Raw genomic sequence first — 25,174 nt, 5'->3', positions numbered from 1 at the left:
ATTTTTATGATGTCCTAATCTGAGTAGCAAAACTAGAATAGCAACATAAATGAGGCAAAGACTATCAAGCACAGTCAGATACTATTTTTATGGGAGAAGGAAAGGGTCACAGCATAAGTCTAAAGATCAACCCCAAATCACAGAGTTAATCACAGCGGTTGTTTCATTGGCACATACTCATCCAGAGTCCAAATCGCCAGGATAATCACTGACTCATCCTTCACTCTCAATCACCTTTTACATTACAGTGTTTCAGTAGAGAAATTTATATTGCTTACATGTCCTTACTTATTGCAGGATCAGTAAAATGCACACTGCATGCATTCAAACACTAACCACACACCTTCTCAACCTCCTTCATCCCTCTCATCTTAGAGGAATCTGTGTTTCCTCTTGATACCATTACGATACATTTACTAGCTGTTAGAGCTTGGGCAAGTTACTTAATATCTCTGCCTTAGTTTCTTCACCTGTAAAATGAAGATGATAGTCCTTACCTCAAGGGATTGTCATAAGGATTAGATAAGTGAAAACAGTACCTGACCTACAGTAAGTACTATGTAAGTATTAGCTATTATAATTACACGTTTTAAGTTCCAAAGGAATGACAGATCCCCATATAGCAGGATACTGAATTGCATAAATATGCAAAGGAAGACAAAATAGGTTAGGGTTGTATGATAAGGGAGCTTATTCCCCAGTTACTGAGCTATTTAATAAGAATATAAAGGAAATTTTAAAGGACATACATAAACATGTAAAACTTTAAGGGTCATGTTGATAACTTATTCACTCCACACATACACTGCTAGGTATGGGGGAGAACGGATACAAAACTGGTAACAGACAAGTCTTGAACTAGGTAATATTAGCCTAGTTCAAACCCTCCTTGAGGGTTCACAGTATTACCTGGGCGATTATTACCTAATTCATCCATCTGAAATTTACATATTATACTAGTCACACACTTGAAAAAGTTTTTCTTTTTTTTTTTTTCTTTTTTTTTGAGATGGAGTGGCTCTGTCACCCAGGCTAGAGTGCAGTGGCGCGATCTCAGCTCACTGCAACCTCCGCCTCCCGAGTTCAACCAATTTTCCTGCCTCAGCCTCCTGAGTAACTGGGATTACAGGCGCGCACCACCACACCTGGCTAATTTTTGTATTTTTAGTAGAGATGGGGTTTCACCATGTCGGCCAGGCTGGTCTTGAACTCCTGATCTCAGGTGATCCACCTGTCTCAGCCTCCCAAAGTGCTGGGATTACAGGCGTAAGCCACCGGGCCCAGCGAGCTTTGCTTATATTTTCTATGTATGCTCAGTATGTATACAAAATAAGTAGTAATCATTTGAGTATCTGATTTTTAAAACTCATAATTAAAGATAAAAATTTCTTTCTGAATAAGTTTTGTGAATATGCAAGAAATACATCAGTGTTTCAAGACTTAAAAGTGTGATGGAACAAAGAAGTAAATAAATAGAAAATGTTTAAAATACCGTTAGCAAAGAGTCAACCAGTAAGCCTAATGTTTATTCAAAAGACTCCATGTCTGAGGTTCTTCCATTTCTCCAACCCATCCTGACTAAAATGAAATTAATTGGACAAAAGATCTGAGACAGTAGTAAGAAATGACAATGGGCTGGCCAGGAGTGTGGCTCATGCCTATAATTCCAGAACTTTCGGAGGCTGAGCATCATCTGAGGTCATGAGTTCGAGACCAGCCTGGCTGACACAGTGAAACTCCATCTCTACTAAAAACACAAAAACAAATTAGTCAGGTGTGGTTGCACACACCTGTAATCCCAGCTACTTGGGAGGCTGAGACAGGAGACTCACTTGTACCCGGGAGGCAGAGGCTGCAGGGAGCCGAGATTGTGCCACTGAACTCCAGCCTGGGCTACAAAGCAAGACTCCATCTCAAAAACAAAAAAAAAGAAATGATGATGGGCAATGTGGTTTGCTTCTAATGGCCAGAGGTAGAAACTCTAAAGCTGCATCCAGGCTCTCAGCAGAAGCCCACTTTAATAAGCACAGCAGTCGCCTACTTACCCAAGGTTTCATTTTAACCATAGCCAACCAGGGTCGGAAAATAGGTGAGTACAGTACATACAGACGTTTCGAGAGAGAGAGACCAAATTCACATAACTTTTATTACAGTACATTGTTATAGCTGTTCTATTTTTAGTTGTTGTTAATCACTCACTGTGCCTAAACTTTATCACAGGTGTGTATGTATAGGAAAAAACAGTATATACAGTCACCCCTCGGTATCTGCAGGGAATTGGCCCCAGGACTCTCTGTGGATGCTCAACTCCCTTATATAAAATGGCACAGTATTTGCCTATAACCTACACACATCCTCCCATATATTTTTTGAGACAGAGTCTTGCTCTGTTGCCCAGACTGGAGTGCAATTGCGCGATCTCGGCTCACTGCAAGCTCTGCCTCCCAGGTTCATGCCATTCTCCTGCCTCAGCCTCCTGAGTAGCTGGGACTACAGGTGCCCACCACCACACCTGGCTAATTTTTTGTATTTTTAGTAGTGACAGAGTTTCACCATGTTAGCCAGGATGGTCTCAATCTCCTGACCTCGTGATCCACCTGCCTCGGCCTCCCAAAGTGCTGGGATTACAGGTGTGAGCCACCACGCTGGGTCATCTACTTTAAATCATCTCAGCTTACTTATAATATCTAATACAATGTAAATACTATGTAAATAATTGTTATATTGCATTGTCTTTTTATTTGTATCTTTTGCTGTACTGTTATTTATTTATTTATTTTTTAACATTTTCAATCCACAGTTGGTTGAATCTATGGATGTGGAACCTGTGGATACAGAGAACCTACTGTACAGGGTTTGGTACTGTCCTTGGTTTGGGGCATCCACTGGGGGTCTTGGACTGTATCTCCCATGGGTAAGCGGGGGGCAATTTTATTAGCATTCTTATTAAACATGTACTAAACGTACAACTTTCACTTGTAGGATGGTCTACAGTTTTTTTTGTTGTTGTTGTTTGTTTTTTTGAGATGGAGTCTCACACTGTCACCCGGGCTAGAGTGCAATGGTGTGATCTCGGCTCACTGCAACCTCCACCTCCCGGGTTCAAGCGATTCTCCTGTCTCAGCCTCCCGAGTAGATGGGATTACAGGTGCCCGCCACCATGCCTGGCTAATTTTTTGTATTTTCAGTAGAGACAGGGTTTCACCATGTTGGCCAGGCTGGTCTCGAACTCCTGACCTCATGATCCACCCGTCTTGAGCTCCCATAGTGCTGGGATTACAGGCGTGACCCACCGTGCCCGGCCAGGATGGTCTGCAGTTTACAAAGCTTTTCCATAATAGATATCACTCCATCAGAGCCTGTGCAGAATGAAAGAGTTCTGAACTGACAGGACTGCCTGAATTTAAGTCTTCAGACCTGAGGACCAGGAACCAATATGAACCCCTACAGGCTGCCAATGACAAGGTAGAAGGGCCCTACATTCCTCTACTTCACAAAAGTCTGCACCCAGAACCATGAAATACAGCCAGCAGGGCAAATAAAATGAAAAATCACCCCTTTCAAGTCCACCATCCATCAGAAAGCACAGAAGTTGTAAGTTCAGATCAGAAGAAAACCATTTCAGATATCACATGAATACCTAATATAGTGCACAAAGTAACTGTTCAATGTTCTTAATTCAACTGTTTGCTCATTTTCATTCAGCAGCTTTCCATAATTTAACTTTTATCTAAAAGAATTCTTTAAGGAATGCTATTTTAACTTGAAAAGCTCCTCTTTTAAAATTCTGAAGCTTTAACATGAAATTTCAACTTCAGGAGACCAGGAGAAGTATGATACAAGAAGGTCAGTTTACCTAATTGGATTTCAATTATTTGACATTCATTAACAGCTGATGAGTTCAAACAGGAAGAAAGATTAATAGATTACAGAAGGCAGCAAAACTCTGTGCTCTCGCCTTACACACCTGAGTATTTTTCAAGGTCACATACCACTCACGATAAACAAAGAAACTCTAAACTGTTTTATGAACTCACAGGAAGAAGAACGACTTAAACCTTCCACATTCATGAAAAAAATAAAATGCAAACTTTTAAAGGTGCTAGACTAGATTTGGGTTTGTTAATGTTTGTTAAAGGTATTATTTTCCATGGGAGTGACGTTTTGGCCAACACCAGGAAACCTGAACCAGGTAGATAATCCAGTTAAGACCTGGCATGACTTGCTTGGCTCTACAATCTATCGGGCTAGGGTAAGCTAGAGCCCTCAAAACTGCTTGAGGACCACAGGCTGGGTTTGATAGACTCGTTCCATGGAAAACCTCAGAACTCAGAGATGCCTTAACCTTATACACCATTGTATATCTGACCCTCATCTAGGAGAAGAGGTAAAACAGTCATTGGGCCTCAGATCACCAAAAAAACCAAAACAAACTACAAAAAAACTCACCAACTCATTACTTCGAGAAGCAACCCAATTCAAAGTTACAACAACTTTTCCAGATACTAACAAAATCCTCCCCTGCCCTATATCATCTATCCTGTGTTTTCATTTTGCTCTACAAAGTTAAGCAGTCTAATTTTTCTTTTTTTGAGACAGAGTCTCACTCTGTCACCCAGGCTGGAGTGCAGTGGTGTGATCTCAGCTCACTGCAACCTCTGCCTCCCGGGTTCAAACGACTCCTGCCTCAGCCTCTTGGGTAGCTGGGATTACAGGCACACACCACCACACCTGGATAATTTTTGTATTTTTAGTAGAGTCGCGGTTTCACCATGTTGGTCAGGCTGGTCTCGAACTCCTGAGCTCAGGTGATCCACCCACCTCGGCCTCCCAAAGTTCTAAGATTACAGGCAAGAACCACTACACCAGACCTAACTTTTCTTCTAAACTACAGTCTTTCAAATATTTGAAGACAGCTCTCCCTGTCACATCTAAATCTTTTCATCATCTGTTCCTATACTCCTTTTGCCACTGCTTTTTGCCATGGTTTCAGTCTCCTTCATCACCTAGGTCTAGTTTAGTACACCAGGGGTTGGAGAGCTTTTTCTGTAAAGGTCTAGATAGTAAATATTTGAGGCTTTGCAGGCCATATGGTCTTTGCAACAAATACACAACACTTGAAACAGGAAAGCAGTCACAGAAAATATGTAAGCAAATGGGTCTGGCAGTGTTCTAATAAAACTTTATTCACAAAAACAGGCAGACTGGGGGCTTCAGTTTGACAACCCCTGCTTCAAACAATCCAATTTGTTGTTAAATCAACACAAACATGTGGTCTAGGGCAAAAGGAGCATTTCAAGTGGTATATGAGTAGGAAGCAGAACATGACTATAAGCCCCTCTTCCTTGAAAACTTATGCTGCTCAAGATATTATTAATTCCTGGGACAACTAAATCACACTGCAGTCACCTGAACCCCCTCAGGCCTTTCTCACATGGACTGCAAAGTCATTTTTCTCTATGCTAATATGAGGTTGATTCCTGGAACACAGGTGCGACACTGCATCTAAAGTTTTAACATTTCATCTTGCTAGAGTCAACTCATTTCTGCCCTCTCCAGATTTCTTCTGATCCTGGCTTAGTTATCCAAGGAAACAGCTATTCCTCCCAAAACTCTCAGCATATAAATCTAGTCATGCTAATAATGCTTTCACTTAAGTCTATAAAAATGCCAATCAAGGTAGACCTTCTAAACATTTCCCTCAAGACTGCTATTACGGACCGGGCATCGTGGCTCATGCTTGTAATCCCAGTGCCTTGGGAGGCTGAGGTGGTCTGGGGGAATCACTTGAGCCCAGGAGTTTGGGACCAGTCTGGGCTATAAAAGGGTTTTTTTTGTTTTGTTTTTTGGTTTTTTTTTGAGACGGAGTCTCGCTCTGTCGCCAGGCTGGAGTGCAGTGCAACCTCCGCCTCCCAAGTTCAAGCAATTCTCCTGCCTCAGTCTCTTGAGTAGCTGGGATTACAGGTGCGCGCCACCATGCCGGGCTAATTTTTGTATTCTTACTAGACACGGGGTTTCACCGTGTTGGCCAGGATAATCTTGAACTCCTGGCCTCAAGGGATCCTCCCATCTTGGGCTCCCAAAGCTGGGATTACAGGCCTGAGCCACCGCACCCCACTGAAACTGGATAATTTATTAAAAAAAAGAGGTTTAATGGACTCATGGTTCCATGTGGCTGGGGAGGCCTCATAATCACGGTGGAAAGCAAAAGGCACATCTTACATGGCGACAGGCAAAAAGAGAATAAGAGCCAAGCGAAAGGAGTTTCCCCTTTTATAAAACCATCAGATCTCATGAGACTCATTCTCTTCCACAAAAACAGTATGGAGGAAACCGCCCCCATGATTCAATTTCTCCCACCGGGTCCCTCCCACAGTTCGTGGGAATTATGGGAGCTACAATTAAAGGTGAGATTTGGGTGGGGACATAGCCAAAGCATATCAGCAAAAAGCAAGACACTGCTCCCCATACCCCTTAAAAAATAACCACATGTACACAATTCGTGATAAATATTATAAAGGGAATTATCAGAGTATTACGCAAGAAGAGGACAGACAAGAGGACAGAAACACAAGGAAGAAGGCCACATGAAGAGGGAGGTCAAGATTGGCGTTCCGCTGCCACAGGCCCAGGCAGGCCAGGAGCTACTGGAAGCTGAAAGGGGCAAGGAAGGATTCTCGCCTAGAGCTTTTGAGGGTGTGTGGCTCTGCCAATACCTTGCTTTTCTACACTTCTAGCCTCTGTAACTAGGAGAGAATTACAATTCTGTTATTTAAAGCCACTCAGTGTGCGGTAATTTTTATGGCAGCCTTAGGAGGCAAGTAAAGATGGTAACCAGCTCCCAAAAAAGAAGAGAACAAGTGGAGCAGGAAGTATGCCTAGTCAGAGTGGTCAGAGGCAGCTTCTAACGGGCGACATTTAAGCTGAGTCCTAGACGAGAAGGCAGTCAAGTAAAGAATGTACGAGACATAATAGTGAGTGAAAGGTAGATGCTAAAGACAATGTGCTTTCATATATTCCACTCATATGAAGTTCAAAAACAGAATTGATTTATGGCAAGAGAAGTCCAAACAGTAGTCTGGTGAGAGGGACTGATGGGGACCTTCTGAGGCACTAGAAATAATTCTGTATCTTGAGCTGGGTCGTGGTTACACGGGTATATACATATGTAACAATGCATTAAATTATACACTTAAGATCTTAATGTATTGCAGTATTTATAAGTAATTTATACCTAAAAAGGAAAAAAGAGAGAAAATAAAGAAAGACTATATGACTCACGTGTGTGTGTGTGGAGGTGGGGATGTAATACATGCCAAGAAACACCTTCGAGGCAGGAAACAATAACACATACAAAGACCACTAACAGAAGTGTTGGAAATGCTGAAGGAAGGCCAATGTAGCTCCAGCATCGTATAGAAGGGCGATATGAAGAGACTAGAGAGGTGGGCAGACATCACCTGGCAGGACCACAGGGAGCTGGATTTTATTCTAAGAACAACAAACGTCCTGATTTACATCTTAAGAGGACCATTCTGATCATGGTGTAGAAAATAGATTTGAAGGGAGTAAAGTACAAACTAGAGACCAGTCAGAAACTAGTATAATTTATCAGGCAAGTGACAATTATGGGTTAGTCTAGGAGCAATACAATGACTTGTAAAATACTTTCTAAATATGCTGTGAAGAAGTGTCCATTTTTGATAGATTAGAAATGAATCCCCCTTAATTTAAGAAGGAAATTGGCTCTAACATAAGGAAAACTATGAAAACACCTTCTTGGACCTAAAAGTATGTCCTTTATACATGTATTTAAATCTCTTCTATGTACCAGTAAGAAAACTGAACTGACACACCTTTCCACTAAATACTGAGCTCTGGACAACTTAGTAATCACACTGAGTCCACTGCCCCAAGTAATGCTCTACTATCTACTAACCAGGCATAGTAGTACATGCCTGTAGTCCCAGTTACTCAGGAGGCTGAAGTGGGAGGATCACTTGAACTCAGGAGTTTGAGGCTGCAATGAGCTATGACATGTCACTGTACTTCAGCCTGGGCAACAGAGGGAAATCTTATCTCTAATTAAAACAAAACATCACTAAACTTAAAATGCAAAAAAAGTAGGGTGGGAGGAGGGATAAATTAACCCTAGGACAGAAATAAAGTTTCTTAATGTACTTTTAATCAATACAAGACATGAGGCCAGGAATGCTGGCTCACCCAGGCAAGGTGGCCCACGCCAATATTGCCAGCATTATTGGCTGAGATAGGCAGACAGCTTGAGCCCAGAGCTTCGAGACCAGCCTGGGCAACATGCAGAAACCCCATCTCTACAAAATAATACAAAAATGAGCCAGGTGTGGTGCCGTATGCCTGTAGTGCCAGCTACTTGAGAGGCTGAAGTGGGAGGATCACCTGAGCCTGGGGAGGTTGAGGCTACAGTGAGCCGTGATCGTGCCACTGCACTCCAGCCTAGGCAACAGAGCAAGACACCGTCTCAAAAAAAAAAAAGAGAGAGAGAGAGAGACACTTGAAGAACTACACCCACAGAGAACATGACTCATTGAGCAAGGAGATCTAATTTCAGTGATTACTGTCGTTTACATCTAACAAGTCGGAGAGAAGAGGGTGGCAATAGGAGACTGGAGAATTAGAGCAATGAGACAAATACAAGCAAGTCATGATGACAAACAGGTTTGCTTGCTAGACTTTAAGTAAGCTCTAACAAGACGAGAAGATAAGGCAAAAGGAGGGGTCATTTAGTGAAGGAATTTGAAATCTTTGCTGAGGAATTTGGATATCAAACACATGGAAGCCACTGCAGACTCTTAAATAGGGTGCAGTATTTGAGAAAAATTATTTATTGTCTCTTGTGCTATTACATATGATTAAAAAGATGAAGAAATCTGAAGCCAAAGACTATCTGTGAGACCCAAGCTAGACAGACTCCTCATTACTCTTTCCAACTGTCCATTACGATGCCACCCTTAACTTCCTATCTGAAAATAGTTTCTCTTGGTATAACCTCCAGGGATGTGTATAAATGTGGATATGTTATAGGCTAGCCAATGTTCATTTGTGCAGGGAATCACAAATGTCAAGTGTTATTTTTTATTTACTCTGCATTTACACAGCACTATGTGCCAGGCACTTTATAACTTTTAACTCATTCAGTTTTCAGAATTATCCTATGGGGTAGGTACTGCTCCATGTCACAGATGAGGAAACCTGGTTAGATTAAGTTACCTGCTAAGTATCACACAGCTGGTATGTGGAAACTTTTTCTTAATATTAGTCCGAAAGCTAATTATTTAATCAAAAGCCCTTTATCTCAATTAGAGCTAATCATAAATGAAATGGTCTTTATACTCAACTAAATGCAAGACTAGTAAATTCAGGCCCACTTGCCCCTACTAATAATTTTAAACCAGGGAAAGAGTAAACACTACATTTTCCCCATCTGCATACATTAGATACACATCCAATTAAGCATGTCATTGAAGGTCTTTATTCTAATGTTCATATATCTTATAGAAAAACAGCCAGTACCGCCAGGCACGGTGGCTCAGGTCTGTAATCCCAGCACTTTGGGAGGCCAAGGCAGGCAGATCACGAGGTCAGGAGATTGAGACCATCCTAGCTAACACAGTGAAACCCCGTCTCTACTAAAAAAAAAAAAAAAAAAAAAAAAAACATTAGCTAGGCGTAGTGGTGGGTGCCCGTAGTCCCAGCTAATCGGGAGGCTGAGGCAGGAGAATGGCGTGAATCCAAGAGGCGGAGCTTGCAATGAGCCGAGATCGCACCACTGCACTCCAGCCTGGGTGACAGAGCAAGACTCAGTCTCAAAACAAAAAAACAAACAAACAAACAGCCAGTACCTACAAGGCAGAGTTTATACTTCATTCTTAGTTTTGAGAGGCAGAATAGCACGATGAACATGGACTCCAGACTGATTGCCTGAGTTCAAATCTCAGCTCCACCACTTACTAGCTGTGGGACCCTGAGCAAGTTAGATTTTCAGTATCTCAGTGAAACAGGGAAAATAGTACCTCTATCTCAGATGGCAGTTGTGAATATTAAATGAGATAATACACATAAAGCACTTAAAGCAGTGCCTGGCACAGAGTATACAACATATAAATGTTTGCTATCATTATTATTGTTATTCAGTATTTATGATGATATTGCTTTCCCTCACTGAGCTCCCAAGGCTCGGCCTGGTCACTTACACACCCGCCACTTCCTTGTGCGTCTAACATACCAGGGTCTTGTTAGTCTCTGTGCCTTGGTTCCCATGGGTGTCTTTGAATTGAACACCTTTCCCCAAGTTTCCCTTATGCAGTAGGCAAACTCTTATTTAGCAAAGAATTTCTTAATATTTAAGCACTACAGCAGTTAGAGAAACAAGCCATCATCAGTGAATTGTTATTTCAGAAGGTAGTAAAAGATCCAATTCAAGATGTTTTCTCCAAATAGCACCTAAAAATGTAGTAGCCATCTTCTTACCACTGAATCTCTCCCCCTCACTCCGCAGACGTTTTCCACCCATCTTTCTTGTCTCTGCCAACTGCAGAAATAATTCTTTCTGCCAGACATGTGTAAATCACTATCTAAGACAACTAGAATACATTTCAAGCCTTATTAATGTACTTACAGGAAAGAGAGGGCAGTTCCCCAAATCTAGTCAAGGTGACCAAGATACAATTAAAGATAAGTTATGCTTCAATCAACTGTAATGGATCCAGGCAGTGCCATAATTAACATACTGTATTGTAGTCAGCTTGTAGTCATAATAAATGAAAATCAAAAGATCAAGAATTTCTCATGCTGTTTCTATTGAGGCTCTAAAAGGAAAAGTGTTTGTATCTTTGAAATCTTTACAGAAATGTCCTCTAATAGAGGGCAACTCATTCACAAATGAGATTTCTTTACAAGTTTTCTTTAATTCCAAGTCCATAAGCCACACTTTCATGTGGTTCCATCCAAGATAAGTGACCTGTGCAAAACACTATTGTATTTTTTTAAAAATTATATATATAAAACAGTATGCTGTTTCATAAAACCCTGCCTCAGTGACTACCACCTCTATCCACCCAGTCATCCCACCAGAACCTGAGTCATCCCAGACTCCTCCCCCTCTTTTATGTGGCCCTCTATACCACCTCCAGCTAGTCAGTCACCATGTTCTGCCAACCCTGTATCTTCAAATCAAGGATCACAGGGATCTGGCAGGTAAGTTGAACAAAGCATTCCTGCATAAAGCATATGCACTGGTAGAGAAACGGCAAATTAGAGAGCAAATAAAAACAGGGCACTATTCAGCATCAGCTGATTCTTGTCAAGAGGAAGTTCAGGGCCAGTATTGTCCAATATTCTGTTTTCTTCAAGAGAATTCAGAAATCTGGACTTTTATGAGAAAGACACTATTTATTATTATTATTATTATTATTAAGACGGAGTCTCGCTCTGTCGCCCATGCTGGAGTGCAGCGGCACTATCTTGGCTCACTGCAACCTCCACCTCAAGGATTCAAGCGATTCTCCTGCCTCAGCCTCCCAAGTAGCTGGGATTACAGGCACACACCACCACGCCCAGCTAATTTTTGTATTTTTAGTAGAGATGGGGTTTCACCCTGTTGGCCAGGGTGGTCTCGAACTCCTGACCTCATGATCCACCCACCTCAGCCTCCCAAAGTAACTGAGATTACAGACGTGAGCCACCGGGCCCGGCTAGAGATACCAATTTTTGAAACAAAGCAAGTGTGGGCCAAATTAAACGTAACTGTTGGCTACATTCAGTGTGCAGGTTAACCTGTTTTGACGTCTATCTTTAGAATCCCCACTCCTTCCTTTCTATCCCCACCCCTTAGTTCAGGCCTTTGACATTTCTTAACCTAGTTTTATGCAGAAGCATCATCCTAAAAGGCCTCCAGATCACCTCTAGCTCTCTCCATCTTCTACACACTGCCAGGGTGAGCTTCCTAAAATTGAAATGTGATCCTGTCTAGATTTCAATTTTAAACAGTGGCTCCCCAAAACCTATAGCACTATAATGTGCCTAAGAACCACTTGAGATATTTGGCTTTTTTTTCTTTTCTGAGACAGGGTCTCACTCTGTCATCTAAGCCAGAGTGCAGTGGCATGATCTCAGCTCACTGCAACCTTGACTTCCCGGGCTTCAGCAATCCTCCCACCTCAGCCTCCAAAGTAGCTGGGACACAGGCACGCGCCATCACGCCCGGCTGATTTTTGTATTTTTGGTGAAACTGGATTTCACCATATTGTCCAGGCTGGTCTCAAACTACTGGGCTCAAGCAATCCACCTGCCTCGGGCTCCCAAAGTGCTGGAATTACGGGCCTAAGCCACTGCACCTGGCCTGAGGTATTTGTTAAACATGGAAATAACAGCAATCTATCCATAGTGTATCTCCCAAAGACAGCCACGAATTTGCTAAACACCTCCCGAAGTGATTCTGATGCCAGCAGTCCTTGAACCACACAGTGATCTACACTATCAAATCCAGAAGCCCTTTACATCGAATCATCCCCCTCTGAGAGCACCCCACCTCACTCTCCAGTCTCATCTCCTGCCACTTCACCATTATATCTAAACACCTTACCTAACTTCTTGTGGTTCCCAGAAAATACCCTGAGGCCTTCATCACTTTATACTCCATTGCTCTCTTGTTCCATAATGCCTTTCTCCCTCCTAACCTGGTAGTACAGTCTCTGATTTATGACAGTTTCACTCATCATTTTTCAACTTTACAATGGTGCAAAGGTAACATGTATTTGGTTGAAAGTGGTATGATATTCTCTCGAAATTCTGGGCAGCACAGCGAGCCACAGCTCCTAGTCAGTCATGCAATCACAAGGGTGAACAGGCCAGGTGCGGTGGCTCATGCCTGTAATCTCAACACTTTGGGAGGCCGAGGCAGGCAGATCACCTGAGGTCCGGAGTTCAACACCAACCTGGCCGACATGGCGAAACTCGTCTCTACTAAAAACACAAAAATTAGCCGGGTGTGGTGGTGCATGCCTGTAATCCTAGCTACTCCGGAGGCTGAGGCACGAAAATTGCTTGAAGGAAGTGGAGGTGGCAGTGAGCCGAGATTGCGCCGCTGTACCCCAGCCTGGGCGACAGAGTGAAACCCTGTCTCAAAAAAAAAACAAAAACCTGTGAACAACCGATTCTCTACTGCACTGCCAGATGATTTTGCTCAAGTGCAGGTGAATTACTCTAAGTGTTCTGAGCACATTTAAGGTAGGCTAGGCTAAGCTATGATGTTCAGTAGGTTACGTGTATTAAATGTATTTTCAACTACAATAGGTCTATCAGGAACAGAAACCCACCATAAATGGAGCAGCATCTCTCTCTCTCTCCTTCTCTCTATATAATATAAATATATATATTCATCTCTCTAGACTGAGCTTTGCCTTCACCTCCATCCCCTGAAGGCTTTCTCAACTCTAGCTCCCACTCCCTGGAAGTTGCCTCCTCTCGTCTTCCATAGGACCCAGCACTTGCCTAACTGGACTTACTAACTTTTCATAACTGTTCATTTACATGTTCACATGCCACCAAACTGAGTTCTTTGAAGAAAAGAATTTCAGCTTAGCTTAATTTTGCAGCCCAAATGCTATGCCTAACACTGAGTAGACCCTCAATAAATGCTTGGTGAATAAATAAAATCAAAACGTATGATGGCCAGGCACGGTGGCTCGCGCCTACAATCCCAGCACTTTGTGAGGCCAAAGGAGGAAAATCACCTGAGGAATTCAAGGCTGCAGTAAGCTATGATCGCACCACTGCACTCTAGCCTGGGAGACAAAGCAAGACCCTGTCTCTAAAAAAAGATAAGAATAAAAATACTTTCTTATGAAATCTGCAGGAACTAGTAAGGTTAAAGGCCAGATTCTGGTTCTTTAGCATTACCATTAAGATGCAAACACAGTCTCTCTTTACCACCTCTTAATTGTAATACTAATAAATTCACAATTATCATGCTTCCTATAATCAGGATGCTGTTGTTGAAAGCCAATTACCATAATAGCAGAAACCAAGTCATCACGAAACTATACATATAGTTATACACACACACTTATTATTATTATTATTATTTTTTTTTTGAGTCAGGGTCTTTCTCTGTTGCTCAGGCTGCAACATAGTGGCACAATCATAGCTCACTGCAGCCCAGCTTCCAGACTCAAGTGATCGTCTCACCTCAGCCTCCCAAGTAACTAGGACCACAGGCACGTGCTACCATGTGTGTGTGTGTGTGTGTGTGTGTGTGTGTGTGTGTGTGTGTGTGTGATGAGGTCTCACTATGTTGCCCAACTCCTATCTTCAAGCCATCCTCCACCTCAGCCTCCAGAAGTGCTGGGATTACAGGCATGAGACACTGTGCCCAGACAAATTACCTTCTTGAACAAATCAAACAAAATATTTCACAGAACACTTCCTCCCTAAGGCAAAATGATACAATTTGAAAGTAGCTGCTACACTATCAATTAAAAATTTGCCTTCCCAAGGTTAGATGAGCAAACCAGGACAAAAAAAAAAACAAACAAAAAAAAACTTGCAGTTTCACCCTTAGATAAGTGGGGAAAAATCCCTCAACTATAAAGACCTGTCCAAGGGCCTGGCGCGGTGGCTCACGCCTGTAATCCCAACACTTTGGGAGGCCGAGGTGGGTGGATCACCTGAGGTCAGGAGTTCGAGACCAGCCTGGCCAATGTGTGTGGAACCCTGTCTCAACTAAAAATACAAAAATTAGCCAGGCGTGGTGGCAGGCGCCTATAATCCCAGCTATGCGGGAGGCTGAGGCAGGAGAACTGCTTGAACCCGGGAGGTGGAGGCTGCAGTGAGCTGAGATCACACCACTGCACTCCAGCCTGGGCAACAAAAGCAAAACTCCATCCAAAAAAAAAAAGCCGGGTGTGGTGGCTCATGCCTGTAATCTCAGCACTCTGGGAGGCCAGGACAGATCACCTGAGGTTGGGAGTTCGAGACCAGCCAGACCAACATGGAGAAACCCAGTCTCTACTAATACAAAGTTAGCCAGGTAAGGTGGTGCATGCCTGTAATCCCAGCTACTCGGGAGGCTGAGACAGGAGAATCACTTGAACCCAGGAGGCAGAGGTTTTGGTGAGCCGAGATCGCGCCATTGCACTCCAGCCTGGGCAACAAGAGCAAAACTCCATCTCAAAAAACAAACAAAAAAACCTGTCCAAAACAAAGGATGGGTAGAGGGCAAAAATAAGGTTGAAATCCTTCAGTATAATTCTCTGAAGTTACCTTAGTTAATAAGCAACAAAGAACAATGGTAATGGTAGTTAAACCTGGTATCTTCACATTTAAAATACAAAAGCACCCTTTCAATATCCAGACATAGAGCTCCTTTTTTTTTTTAAACCATACTTCCAAAATGGTTTAGATTCTTTTACACTCTCATTCCTTCAATATTTGTTTAGCACTTACTCTGTTCATGGTACTGTGCTAGACCTCAGTCATGTTATTAAAGGAAAAAAAAAAAAAAAAGTCAGCTATACGGCCTGTCCTCTAAAGCTCACGTCCTAAAAGAGAAAGCAGACATTCAACTAATATTCAACTAACTGTTTAACTGTGTTAAGTAACAATGGCGAATACAAGTGTCAATACATAACACAGAATCCATCCCATGCTGTTCCATACCAAAAGTCAGTTGTCTTATAGTTTCCTGCTTCAGAAACCTAATTTCCACTCCACATGTACACCTCTTTCAGCAGTTATTCTGTATAACTGCCAGGTTTCCAACTGTAGCTCTCTGATATATCTCCAGGGAAAATAAAGAAATTAAACTACTTCAAAAGTAATTTTTCCACCAACTGCTTTTGTAGTATCAGTTCTTTACATCTCTCTTATAAAGCATCACATGAGGGAATACAAAATCTCTTTTGAGTGTTTTCAGTCTTTACCCATTTATGGGGAGAAAAGACTTTTTAAAATAAGCATTTATAAAGCACTTACTATCTGAAGACAACACAAGGGGAACGCAACGACAAGAAAAAAAGATCTGTGAGATTTGTGTTCGAGCAAAACCGATCACATGGATTTTTTCCTTTGGATACCACTGGATTTATAATTTTAATATAAGTGCAGTATTGAGTAATTGCACTAGAAGAATATTTAGGTTATAAATGTGTACTTTTTTTCCCCCAAGGAAGCCTCATTATAACTAAAATAATATCAACAAAGTATTTTAGTGAACATTGGACGCTTGCTAAATCGACCTTTGTTTTCCAGGATGATAGGAAGTCTGCTGTCAGATACAGGAACTTATATAATAAAAAAGGGGGAAAGATCAGAACAGAAAATTACATGAAACTTCTGGTAAATTAGGACACCTATTTAGTTGAAAACATAAATCTAGGAAAGATTCTTTATAAGAAAAAGGAGATTTCCTATTACAAACACTGCTCCCATTGAAATAGCTATTTTATTGGCATTTAGAAAGTCAGACACTAGTAAGGAAGAAAATGTTTTCTATGCCAATATTTACCTTGCAGAACAGACAACAAAAGGGGGGTAGAGCTTAAGGCAAAACAGGAGATATCTAGGTTAACAGCCTTCTAAAATGAAAGTTGAAAAGCACTGGCCCGAGTTACCAAGAAGGCTCTGGACCCTCTTTCCACTTAAAATTTTAAGACAAGTCATTACCTCAGTTCAGAATGGTATGGCACAACACTGCCTGAAAGCAGAGAAACATGCTATGTGACCTTCTAAGGACCCTTGCTTTTTTTTTTTAACTCGAGTTAAACAAAATCCATTATGACTTTTTCAGTTATTCATTCATTCCACAAATGCTTATTGGGTGCCTAGTATGCACATAGCACTGTGCTTAAGCCATGGTGGTCCACAAGAAAACTCTAATGACTTAGGCATTATATTCTAATGGCGAGACACGCTAAAGCAGCAATTCCATAAACGAACAGAGCGCACATTTAAGGGGGAAAGGGGCACTTAGGGAAGGCTTCTTTGAGGAAGCAATATTTAAGCAAAGATGTGAAGATGAACGGGTAACAACAAGGATGAAGGGTTAAAGCCCATATTTCAGGCTTGGCCGACTGGATGGTTAGAGTCATTTATTGGTAAAGGAACAGCGGATGAGCACCAGATTTGGAGGAAAGTTAACCACCAGCATTTATTTACTGGGGTCCTAGCAGGTTGCCAGGCGCTTCCCAAATTCTTCTAATCATTTTGCGCAGCTGAAGCTATTACTTTCAGTTTACATACACAAAAGAGAGGCTGAGCGGGGTTAAAATGACGTGTCCAAGACGAAATAAAGAACTCTGACTTCTGTATCAGGTTTGCTATGTGCTCGAAAGCCCGCGCTCTTTCCACTCCACAGCTCCTTCCTGTGCACCTCTTTCATCTGGTGGCCCCAGCGCCACAAGCTGCCGCTGAGGAAGTCCCTGCCGGGAGCAGAAGAGGAGGCACCAGCAGGATGGCCTGGCAAGGCGCTCCCCTCCCGGGCCTCATCTGCCAAACGATCATCTCCTCCTCCGAAGTTGTACGCATGAAAGGCGAGTGGAAACTTCACTAAAATGAAGGCGACTGACACAACAGAAGGAACCGCATCCTTCCGGGGGCTTACGAAAATAATAAGTTTAAAAAAAATAGGAAGGGAATTCTCTCGCTCTATGATCACTGAGCGCTCTCCTAAGGAAAAGGAAATCTCCCGGAGGATGCCGAGTCGGGGCGGCGAGCTTAGGATGCTCCCACACTCCCCGACCTCCATCCAATCCCCAGGACCCGCAGGACCCCCGGAGGAACTCCCGCCAGTCCGCCCGGGGCCATGCGGCACAAGGTGACACGGACCGCGCCGCGCTGGCCCCTCAGCCGCCTGGGCGAGGCCGGGAGCAGGGAGAGGGGCGTCCGCCGGCCCGCGGTACCTTGTACTTATCAAAGCCAGCCAGCTGCTCCGGGCTCACGTATTCGTAGCCAGCCATGACGACCCGAAAACCGAGCGCCCACTCGGCAGCGACTCCCGGCTACGAGGCCGTGGCACACCAGCACCACACCGGCTGGGCAAGGATGGGAAGGACTGGGCTGGCGGAGAAGGTAGGAGAGCCGCGCTCCGCCCACCGCGCACGCGTAGCCGCCTCGGCCCCTTTGGCCGCCTCTCAGTGCGCAAGCGCAGCCCACGCTTCTCCCCGCCCACCGAGGGGAGGTTCCTAGCCCGCTTGAGCGGCCCGCCCCCCGACACTGTCGCTGCCCAATCGGCGTGGATCAGGCAACACTAAGTCCCGCCTTCCAGCTCTTTTCGTCGCTTCATTTGCTAGCGTCAAAATTGGTGAGCTGAGGTAAGACAAGAGATGGGGTGAAAGGTCAATTTCCCGGCGGGCTTTGCTCCTGGTCGTGGGGTAAGGTGGGCTTTTCAGTGGTATCCTCACTTGAGTGGAGATCTGGGGGATACCCTTTTAGTCCTGGGGGTAGAGTGACTGCTTGCGAGTCGGTTCAGCAGTGCCTCAGGTAAGAGGACTTGGTTCTCCCACTGCAGCGAAGTAAAAGAGGAAGGAGGTCTGTTCCGCGGGCCGCTCCCGGCTCCTAGTACGGTGCGCTGCTTGCAGTAGAAATTTAGTAAAAGGGCCGGGCGCGGTGTCTCAAACCTGTAATCCCAGCACTTTAGGAGGCCGGGGTGGGCGGATCACGAGGTGAGGAGATCAAGACCGTCCTGGCTAGCACGGTGAAACCCCGTCTCTACGAAAAATACAAAATAGCCGGGCGTGGTGGCGGGCGCCTGTAGTCCCAGATATTTGGGAGGCTGAGGCAAGAGAATGGAGTGAACCCGGGAGGCGGAGCTTACAGTGAGCCGAGATTGTGCCACTGCACTCCAGCCTGGGCGACAGAGCGATACTCCGTCTCAAAAAATAATAATAATAAATTTAGTAACCGTGGTTAGATGTAGAGAAGGCCGAGCTGCTGCCGGGGCCACGGGAGTCTTTGTGCGGTCAGCAAAGGGACTTGAAAGGCAGGTGAAAGGACATTGGAGACAAGGCCCTCAGGTCTATGTTGCTTAGGAACTTTGGACCGCCTCATCACACTCCGCTGTATCAAACCATTCCAAATTAAGATTGCTGGTGTCTCCCGACCAGATAAAAGCAGTGATCTCTCAGTCTCGACGAGGCCTTAAAGGCGTTTGCAAGAAGTGTTTTACATAACTAGAGCCCAGTTAATTGTAAAAAAAACAAACAACAACAACAGAAAACACTACGTCAATGGTTAGTGAGTATCTACTAATAAAATTTTATAATAGTTGCTGCTCTTTATTGAGCGCCTTCTATGGGGAGAACTTCACATGCATTATCATCAACACCATAACAACACTGAAGTGAAAGGCATTACTCCCAGTTTCAGATTGGGCAACCTGCCCAGAGTCACTTAGTTACGCAGCTCGGAAATGATCGATCCAACATGAAATGAGATCTGTTTTATGGGAAACCACTACTTCAGGGAGCATTTCAGTCTCTCTGGGTGTCTGAAATAAGGGCGATTATTTTCAGATACTTCTATGTTCATTCGTTTAACAACTATTTACTGGGGACCCGAGATATGCCAAACACAGTATTATTACTACATGTCTAATCTCCTCTCCTAAAGCGTAAGATTCTTAAAAGGTTATAGATAATCTTATACCTGGTATATGGTAGATAATAAGCTTCCCCCCCACGCCCACCCCGCCTTGAGATAGGGACTCACTCTCACCCAGGCTGGAATGCAGTATATGATCACGGCTCACTGCAGCCTTGACCTCCCCCGGCTCAGGTGATCCTACTTCCGTCTCCCAAGTAGCTAGAACTACAAGTGCACACCAGCACACCCGGCTACATTTTTTGCATTTTTTGTAGAGTGGGTGCCCGGCTAACCAATAAACTTGAGTGTCCTTTATCACACTTGCCCTCGAGGGCAGTATTTGCATCTTACACATCTTAATTTTCCGCATGTTCCATAGCCCCAGGGCTTGCAAATAATACATGATCAATTTTTTTTTTTTTTTTTTTTTTTGAGACGGAGTCTCGCTCTGTTGCCCAGGCTGGAGTGCAGTGGTGCGATCTCAGCTCACTGCAAGCTCCGCCTCCCGAGTTCACGCCATTCTCCTGCCTCAGCCTCCGGGTAGCTGGGACTACAGGAGCCCGCCACCAAGCCCGGCTAATTTTTTGTATTTTTTTTTAAGTAAAAACGGGGTTTCACCGTGTTAGCCAGGATGGTCTCGATCTCCTGACCTCGAGATCTGCCCGCCTCGGCCTCCCAAAGTGCTGGGATTACAGGCGTCAGCCACCGCGCCCGGCCAATATATTTTATTGAATGAATGAGCAAAGATCTCTTTGATAGGGTGTGAAGTACCAGTTTTGAGAAGAACATTAGAAATGAGAGTCTCAGCCAGGCACGGTGGCTCATGCTTCTAATCCCAACACTTTGGGAGGCTGCGGCGCAGGGATTACTTGCTACCAGGAGTTTGAGACCAGCCTGGACAATATGGTGAAACCTCGTCTCTACTAAGAATACAAGCGTAGTGGCACGCGCCTATAGTCCCAGCTACTCAGGTTATTGAGGCAGGAGAATTGCTTGAGCCTGGGAGGTGGGGTTGCAGTGGATGGAGACTGTGCCACTGCACTCCAACCTGGGCGACAGAGCAAGACTCCGTCTGAAAAACAAAAAAAAAACCCTTCATACTTGTAAAACTTAGTTAATTGTGGAAAGCCATAAAATGTGACTTCATTGCAAGCTCATAATAGTTCATAAACTGCACTTAATCAGTTCAGATACAAACAAACTCAAAATGACATGATTGATTCTTAAAATTTTTTTCTGCCTCTGATATTTTCTTTAAAAGCACTTTTTAAAAGAGTAACTTTTAATTTTGTGAAAGCAGTTACAATTTGCTGCTTCTCTGCATAACGTTGTAACAAGTTTGAATCAATTATAAATTCATCTGATAATTTATAAGCTGAAGCATAACCCAGAAATTGGTTTATACTTTGACATGTTACTGGCTGTGTAATCCCAGACAACTAACTTCACTTAGTCCCAGTTCTCTTTTTCAAAAAGAGGGCATTTGGGCTGGGCGCAGTGGCTCACACCTGTAAACCCAGCACTTTGGGAGGCCGAGGCAGGCGGATCACGAGGTCAGGAGATTGAGACCATCCTGGCTAACATGGTGAAACCCCGTCTCTACTAAAAATATAAAAAGAAAATTAGCTGGGCTTGGTGGCAGGCACCTATAGTCCCAGCTACTTGGGAAGCTGAGGCACGAGAATGGTGTGAACCCGGGAGGCGGAGCTTGCAGTGTGCCACTGCACTCCAGCCTGGGTGACAGAGTGAGACTCCATCTCAAAAAAAAAAAAAAAAGAGGGCATTTGATCCTTAGATCTAATTTGATCCATTAGAACCTATTAGGTACTAAGATCCTATTCATCTCTGAAATTCAATGAAACTTTATCATTTAACTTCTCTGAGATTAAGTCAACTCATCTGGGTAATCTTGTCTTACCTGCAATGATATGGCTCAAGTCTGTTCAATTAAATTCATACAAATTTAAGATATTAGTCATGCTCCATATAACCACGTTTCTGTCAATGAGGGACCACATGTGGTCCCTTAAGATTATAGTGGAGCCGAAAAATTCCTGTCACCTAGTGACATGGTAGCTTTCAAAATGTTGTAACACAAGGCATTACTCACGTTTGTGGTAATGCTAGTGTAAACAAACGTACTGCACTGCCAGTCATCTAAAAGTATAGCACATATAATTGTGTACACTGCTGAATACTTGATAATAAATAACTATCTTACTGGCTTTTGTATTTACTATCGGAACATATCCTGTCATTAAGTGATGCATGACTGCATTTTCACAGAATTCTGTGAATCCTAAACCCAGCAGGCATGGTCACGGGGAAGAGAAAAATGTCATGGAAACAAATTTGCCTTTGGAACTAAGTCACCTTTCTGTTTTCTCGTTCCCAAATTTTATTCTAGGAGGCATTTTTCCCTAAGGCAGCCCAGCTGCCTGGGACTGCTTTAGATTGGCCTTGTCACTCCCATCTACGCTCTACACGCCAAATTCTTGAGTGTAGTTTATTATTGCTTTGTTTCCCTTGTCTGCCTCCTCATCCATTGAAGTTTATTTCTTCTATATCTTGTACACTCAAGATCAGGCATTTTGCCTTCCAGAATAATAATCATAGAAAATATCAATTCGTGCTAGAAACAATATTTTTATTTTTATAATATAACCAAAATAAAGTGTTTTAAATTCCTGGAGTGCCTGTTTTATTTAGTCTGAATAAGAGTGTATCAGATAAATGGAGACAGCCAAAAAAAATTGGAGGTTAATTAAGGACTAATATAGTTAATAACTCCAATATAAGTTACTGAAGCCATAAAAATAGGCAGGGTCTTCCAAAGAAGTTTGTAAAAAGTTATTGATTTAGTTCTCATTTTAAAATAAAAATGAATGCCTTATACACATGAAACTCTGGTTCTCAAAGCAGTTTCACACAACTAACAATCCTGAGCCCTGGGCCTGATGGCTGTTCCAATTATACAGAGTGGAACAATAGAATAGTAACATATCTTACCAAAAGTCACCCAGGAAAGAGGAACACAGGTCATCAGACTTTTAGTTGAATAATTTGCCACTACACTATGCTTCTACAAGTTGATGGTAAGATGTTTTAAAAAAAAAAAAAAATCACAAATCAGTTTTTTTTTTAAGATGGAGTCTCGCTCTGTCGCCCAGGCTGGAGTGCAGTGGCACGTTCTCGGCTGACTGCAAGCTCTGCCTCCTGGGTTCACGCCATTCTCCTGCTGCAGCCTCCCGAGTAGCTGGGACTAGAGGTGCCTGCCACCACGCCCGGCTAACTGTTTGTATTTTTAGTAGAGACAGGGTTTCACCGTGTTGGCCAGGATGGTCTCTATCTCCTGACCTCGTGATCCGCCTGCTTCAGCCTCCCAAAGCTCTGGGATTACAGGTGTGAGTCATCGCGCCCAGCCCACAAGTCAGTTTTTAATCAAATTCCAGCATGCTGAAAGGCTGAGGCAGGAGGGTCCCCTGAGCCCAGGAATTCAAGACCAGCCTGGGCAACATAAGGAGACCCTGTCTCTACAAACAACAACAAAAAAGGAACTCCCCAGTTATTATAGTAAATCTTCTCAAGTGGGGTTTTGTTTGCCTGTTTTTTTGCTATATTTTACATTTTTCAATCATAATCTTCCTAGGTAAGAATGTAAAGGGAACTGTATGAGTGGGTCATCAGTCATATTTTTGTCACAGAAAAAGTCTGTGCAATATAATGAGATTCAGCATAAGCTAATACCTCCTACTTCTATGTTGCTGGGGGGAGGATGGTGTGTCTGCTATTTTGTGACTTATTTTCAACCAGCTTCTCAGTGGTGTGCGTGTGTGTGTGTGTTTGTTTGTTTGTCAAGACGGAGCCTCATTTTGTCGCCCAGGCTGGAGTGCAGTGGTGCGATCTTGGCTCACCGCAACCTCTGCCTCCCAGGTTCAAGCGATTCTCCTGCCTCAGCCTCCCAAGTAGCTGGGACTACAGGCACCCGCCACCACGCCTGGCTAATATTTGTATTTTTAGTAGATAGAGATGGGGTTTCACTATGTTGGCCAGGCTGGTCTCAAACTCCTGACCTCAGGTGATCCACCCGCTTTGGCCACCTTGGGATTACAGGCGTGAGCCACCTTGCCCAGCCTTCTCAGTGGTTTTATGGCCATTTTTGTGGTCTTAATCTACCAAACCAATAGTGTCAGTAGTCATTCAAAGTCTAGAGACAGTTTAAAGATTCAGAGGGACCCAGTGTGATATGAGGCAAGAGTGAAATCACAGGTCTAGTAATTTAGACCATCTACATACTTGCCATTCTTTTTTTTTTTTTTTTGAAGGCGAGTGATTGTTTCTCTGTTATAAGCATTACTCATGAGCATGTCTGTTAAATAAAAGAAACATTATTTTAAAAACATTGCAGGCAAAGTTTTACACTGGGCAAAGTCTTATCTTCATCATTCTTGAAGTTCTGGTAGTGATCCAGCATCTGTATTCTATGAATGGAGGAAGAATTAATACCTCTCCCACACACACACATCCTCCCCTTTATTACTCCCCTAGAATGGAAGCAGAACTGTAGGTAAAGAGAGAACAAATCATTCAGATGAGTAGCCGTAGTGGCATCACCTCTGCAATGCCTTTCTCTTTATTTGTGTTTGGCAATGTTAATCTCATCTAATGTCAGATATGCAGATGCAACCAAATGTAACCACTGTTTTTTTTTGTTTTTTTTTTTTTGTTTTTTTTTGAGACAAGAGTCTCGCTCTGTCGCCCAGGCAGGAGTGCAGTGGCCGGATCTCAGCTCACTGCAAGCTCCGCCTCCTGGCTTCACGCCATTCTTCTGCCTCAGCCTCCTGAGTAGCTGGGACTACAGGCGCCCGCCACCTCGCCCGGCTAGTTTTTTGTATTTTTTAGTAGAGACGGGCTTTCACCATTTTAACCAGGATTGTCTCGATATCCTGACCTCGTGATCCGCCCGTCTCGGCCTCCCAAAGTGCTGGGATTACAGGCTTGAGCCACCGCGCCCGGCCCCACTGTTCTTTTTTAATTTCAATTTGAACACACAGCCGTGCAACGGTCTTCATTTTTGAATGGGGATTATTTTCGTCTTCATGAAACTTTGAGATTATTGGATCGATGGCCATTCAGTTTTGGTGCAAGAGAAGGTCTGTAGGAGAAAAAAAAAAATCCTAAGTGGAACAAGAGAGTAAAGAACGTTGTTATAATTCATATAATTCATTTTTCCTATAGGAATTCTGGAAATACTGGGGTTAAGGCAACAGTGGCCAACATAGATCTCTACTACCTAAGACTTTCACTTCTTCCTTGATATATATAACTAAGGCTACGTGGCCTGCTTGACCAGAACTCTAATGGAAGCTGGCTCTATTTTTTTTTTTTTTAAATCAGACACTGTTGTCTATACTTCTAGAAAGTAAGACATACAAATAGGAAACAATATGTAAAACTGCAACTGAACACAGGTCGGGTTGCTCACTGCTTGCAGAGTCTAACAAGAGCGAGGTCTGGTAGAAAGAAAATGATTTTATTAACCAAAATTAGTAAAGGG

At 43.3% G+C, this 25,174-nt stretch overlaps 2 protein-coding genes across 19 annotated transcripts in view; one reads left to right on the top strand and one right to left on the bottom strand.

The window, feature by feature from the left end:
- The window catches only part of SELENOI (selenoprotein I), a 48,912-nt gene extending 30,777 nt beyond the window's left edge, over positions 1-18,135 (bottom strand). The window contains exons 1-2 of one of the 4 annotated variants that reach the window (XM_017947373.3): positions 17,937-17,953; positions 344-470 (exon numbers count right to left, since the gene is read on the bottom strand). In XM_017947373.3, the coding sequence (XP_017802862.1) occupies positions 344-403 (60 nt within the window). In that variant the 5' untranslated portion in view covers positions 404-470; positions 17,937-17,953. Of the gene's footprint in view, positions 1-343; positions 471-17,277; positions 17,457-17,936 lie in introns of those variants that run through there. The other 3 variants (XM_021924675.2, XM_031655025.1, XM_021924674.2) reach the window with 3 other exon arrangements.
- ADGRF3 (adhesion G protein-coupled receptor F3) overlaps positions 17,434-25,174 on the top strand; it is a 41,317-nt gene continuing 33,576 nt past the window's right edge. For 7 of the 15 annotated variants that reach the window (XR_002516577.2, XR_002516576.2, XM_021924665.2 and 4 more), the window contains exon 1: positions 17,967-18,105. Coding sequence is in view for 7 of the 15 variants with exons in the window: in XM_021924665.2 (XP_021780357.2) it covers positions 17,992-18,105 (114 nt within the window). In the remaining 8 variants the exon portion in view is untranslated. The other 8 variants (XM_021924669.2, XM_021924664.2, XM_031655019.1 and 5 more) reach the window with 5 other exon arrangements.

This window comes from Papio anubis, chromosome 14 (assembly GCF_008728515.1).
Source record: "Papio anubis isolate 15944 chromosome 14, Panubis1.0, whole genome shotgun sequence".
Lineage (NCBI taxonomy): Eukaryota > Metazoa > Chordata > Mammalia > Primates > Cercopithecidae > Papio > Papio anubis.
Note: the sequence above shows the minus strand (reverse complement) of the source record. Positions and strands in the feature narration are given on the sequence as shown.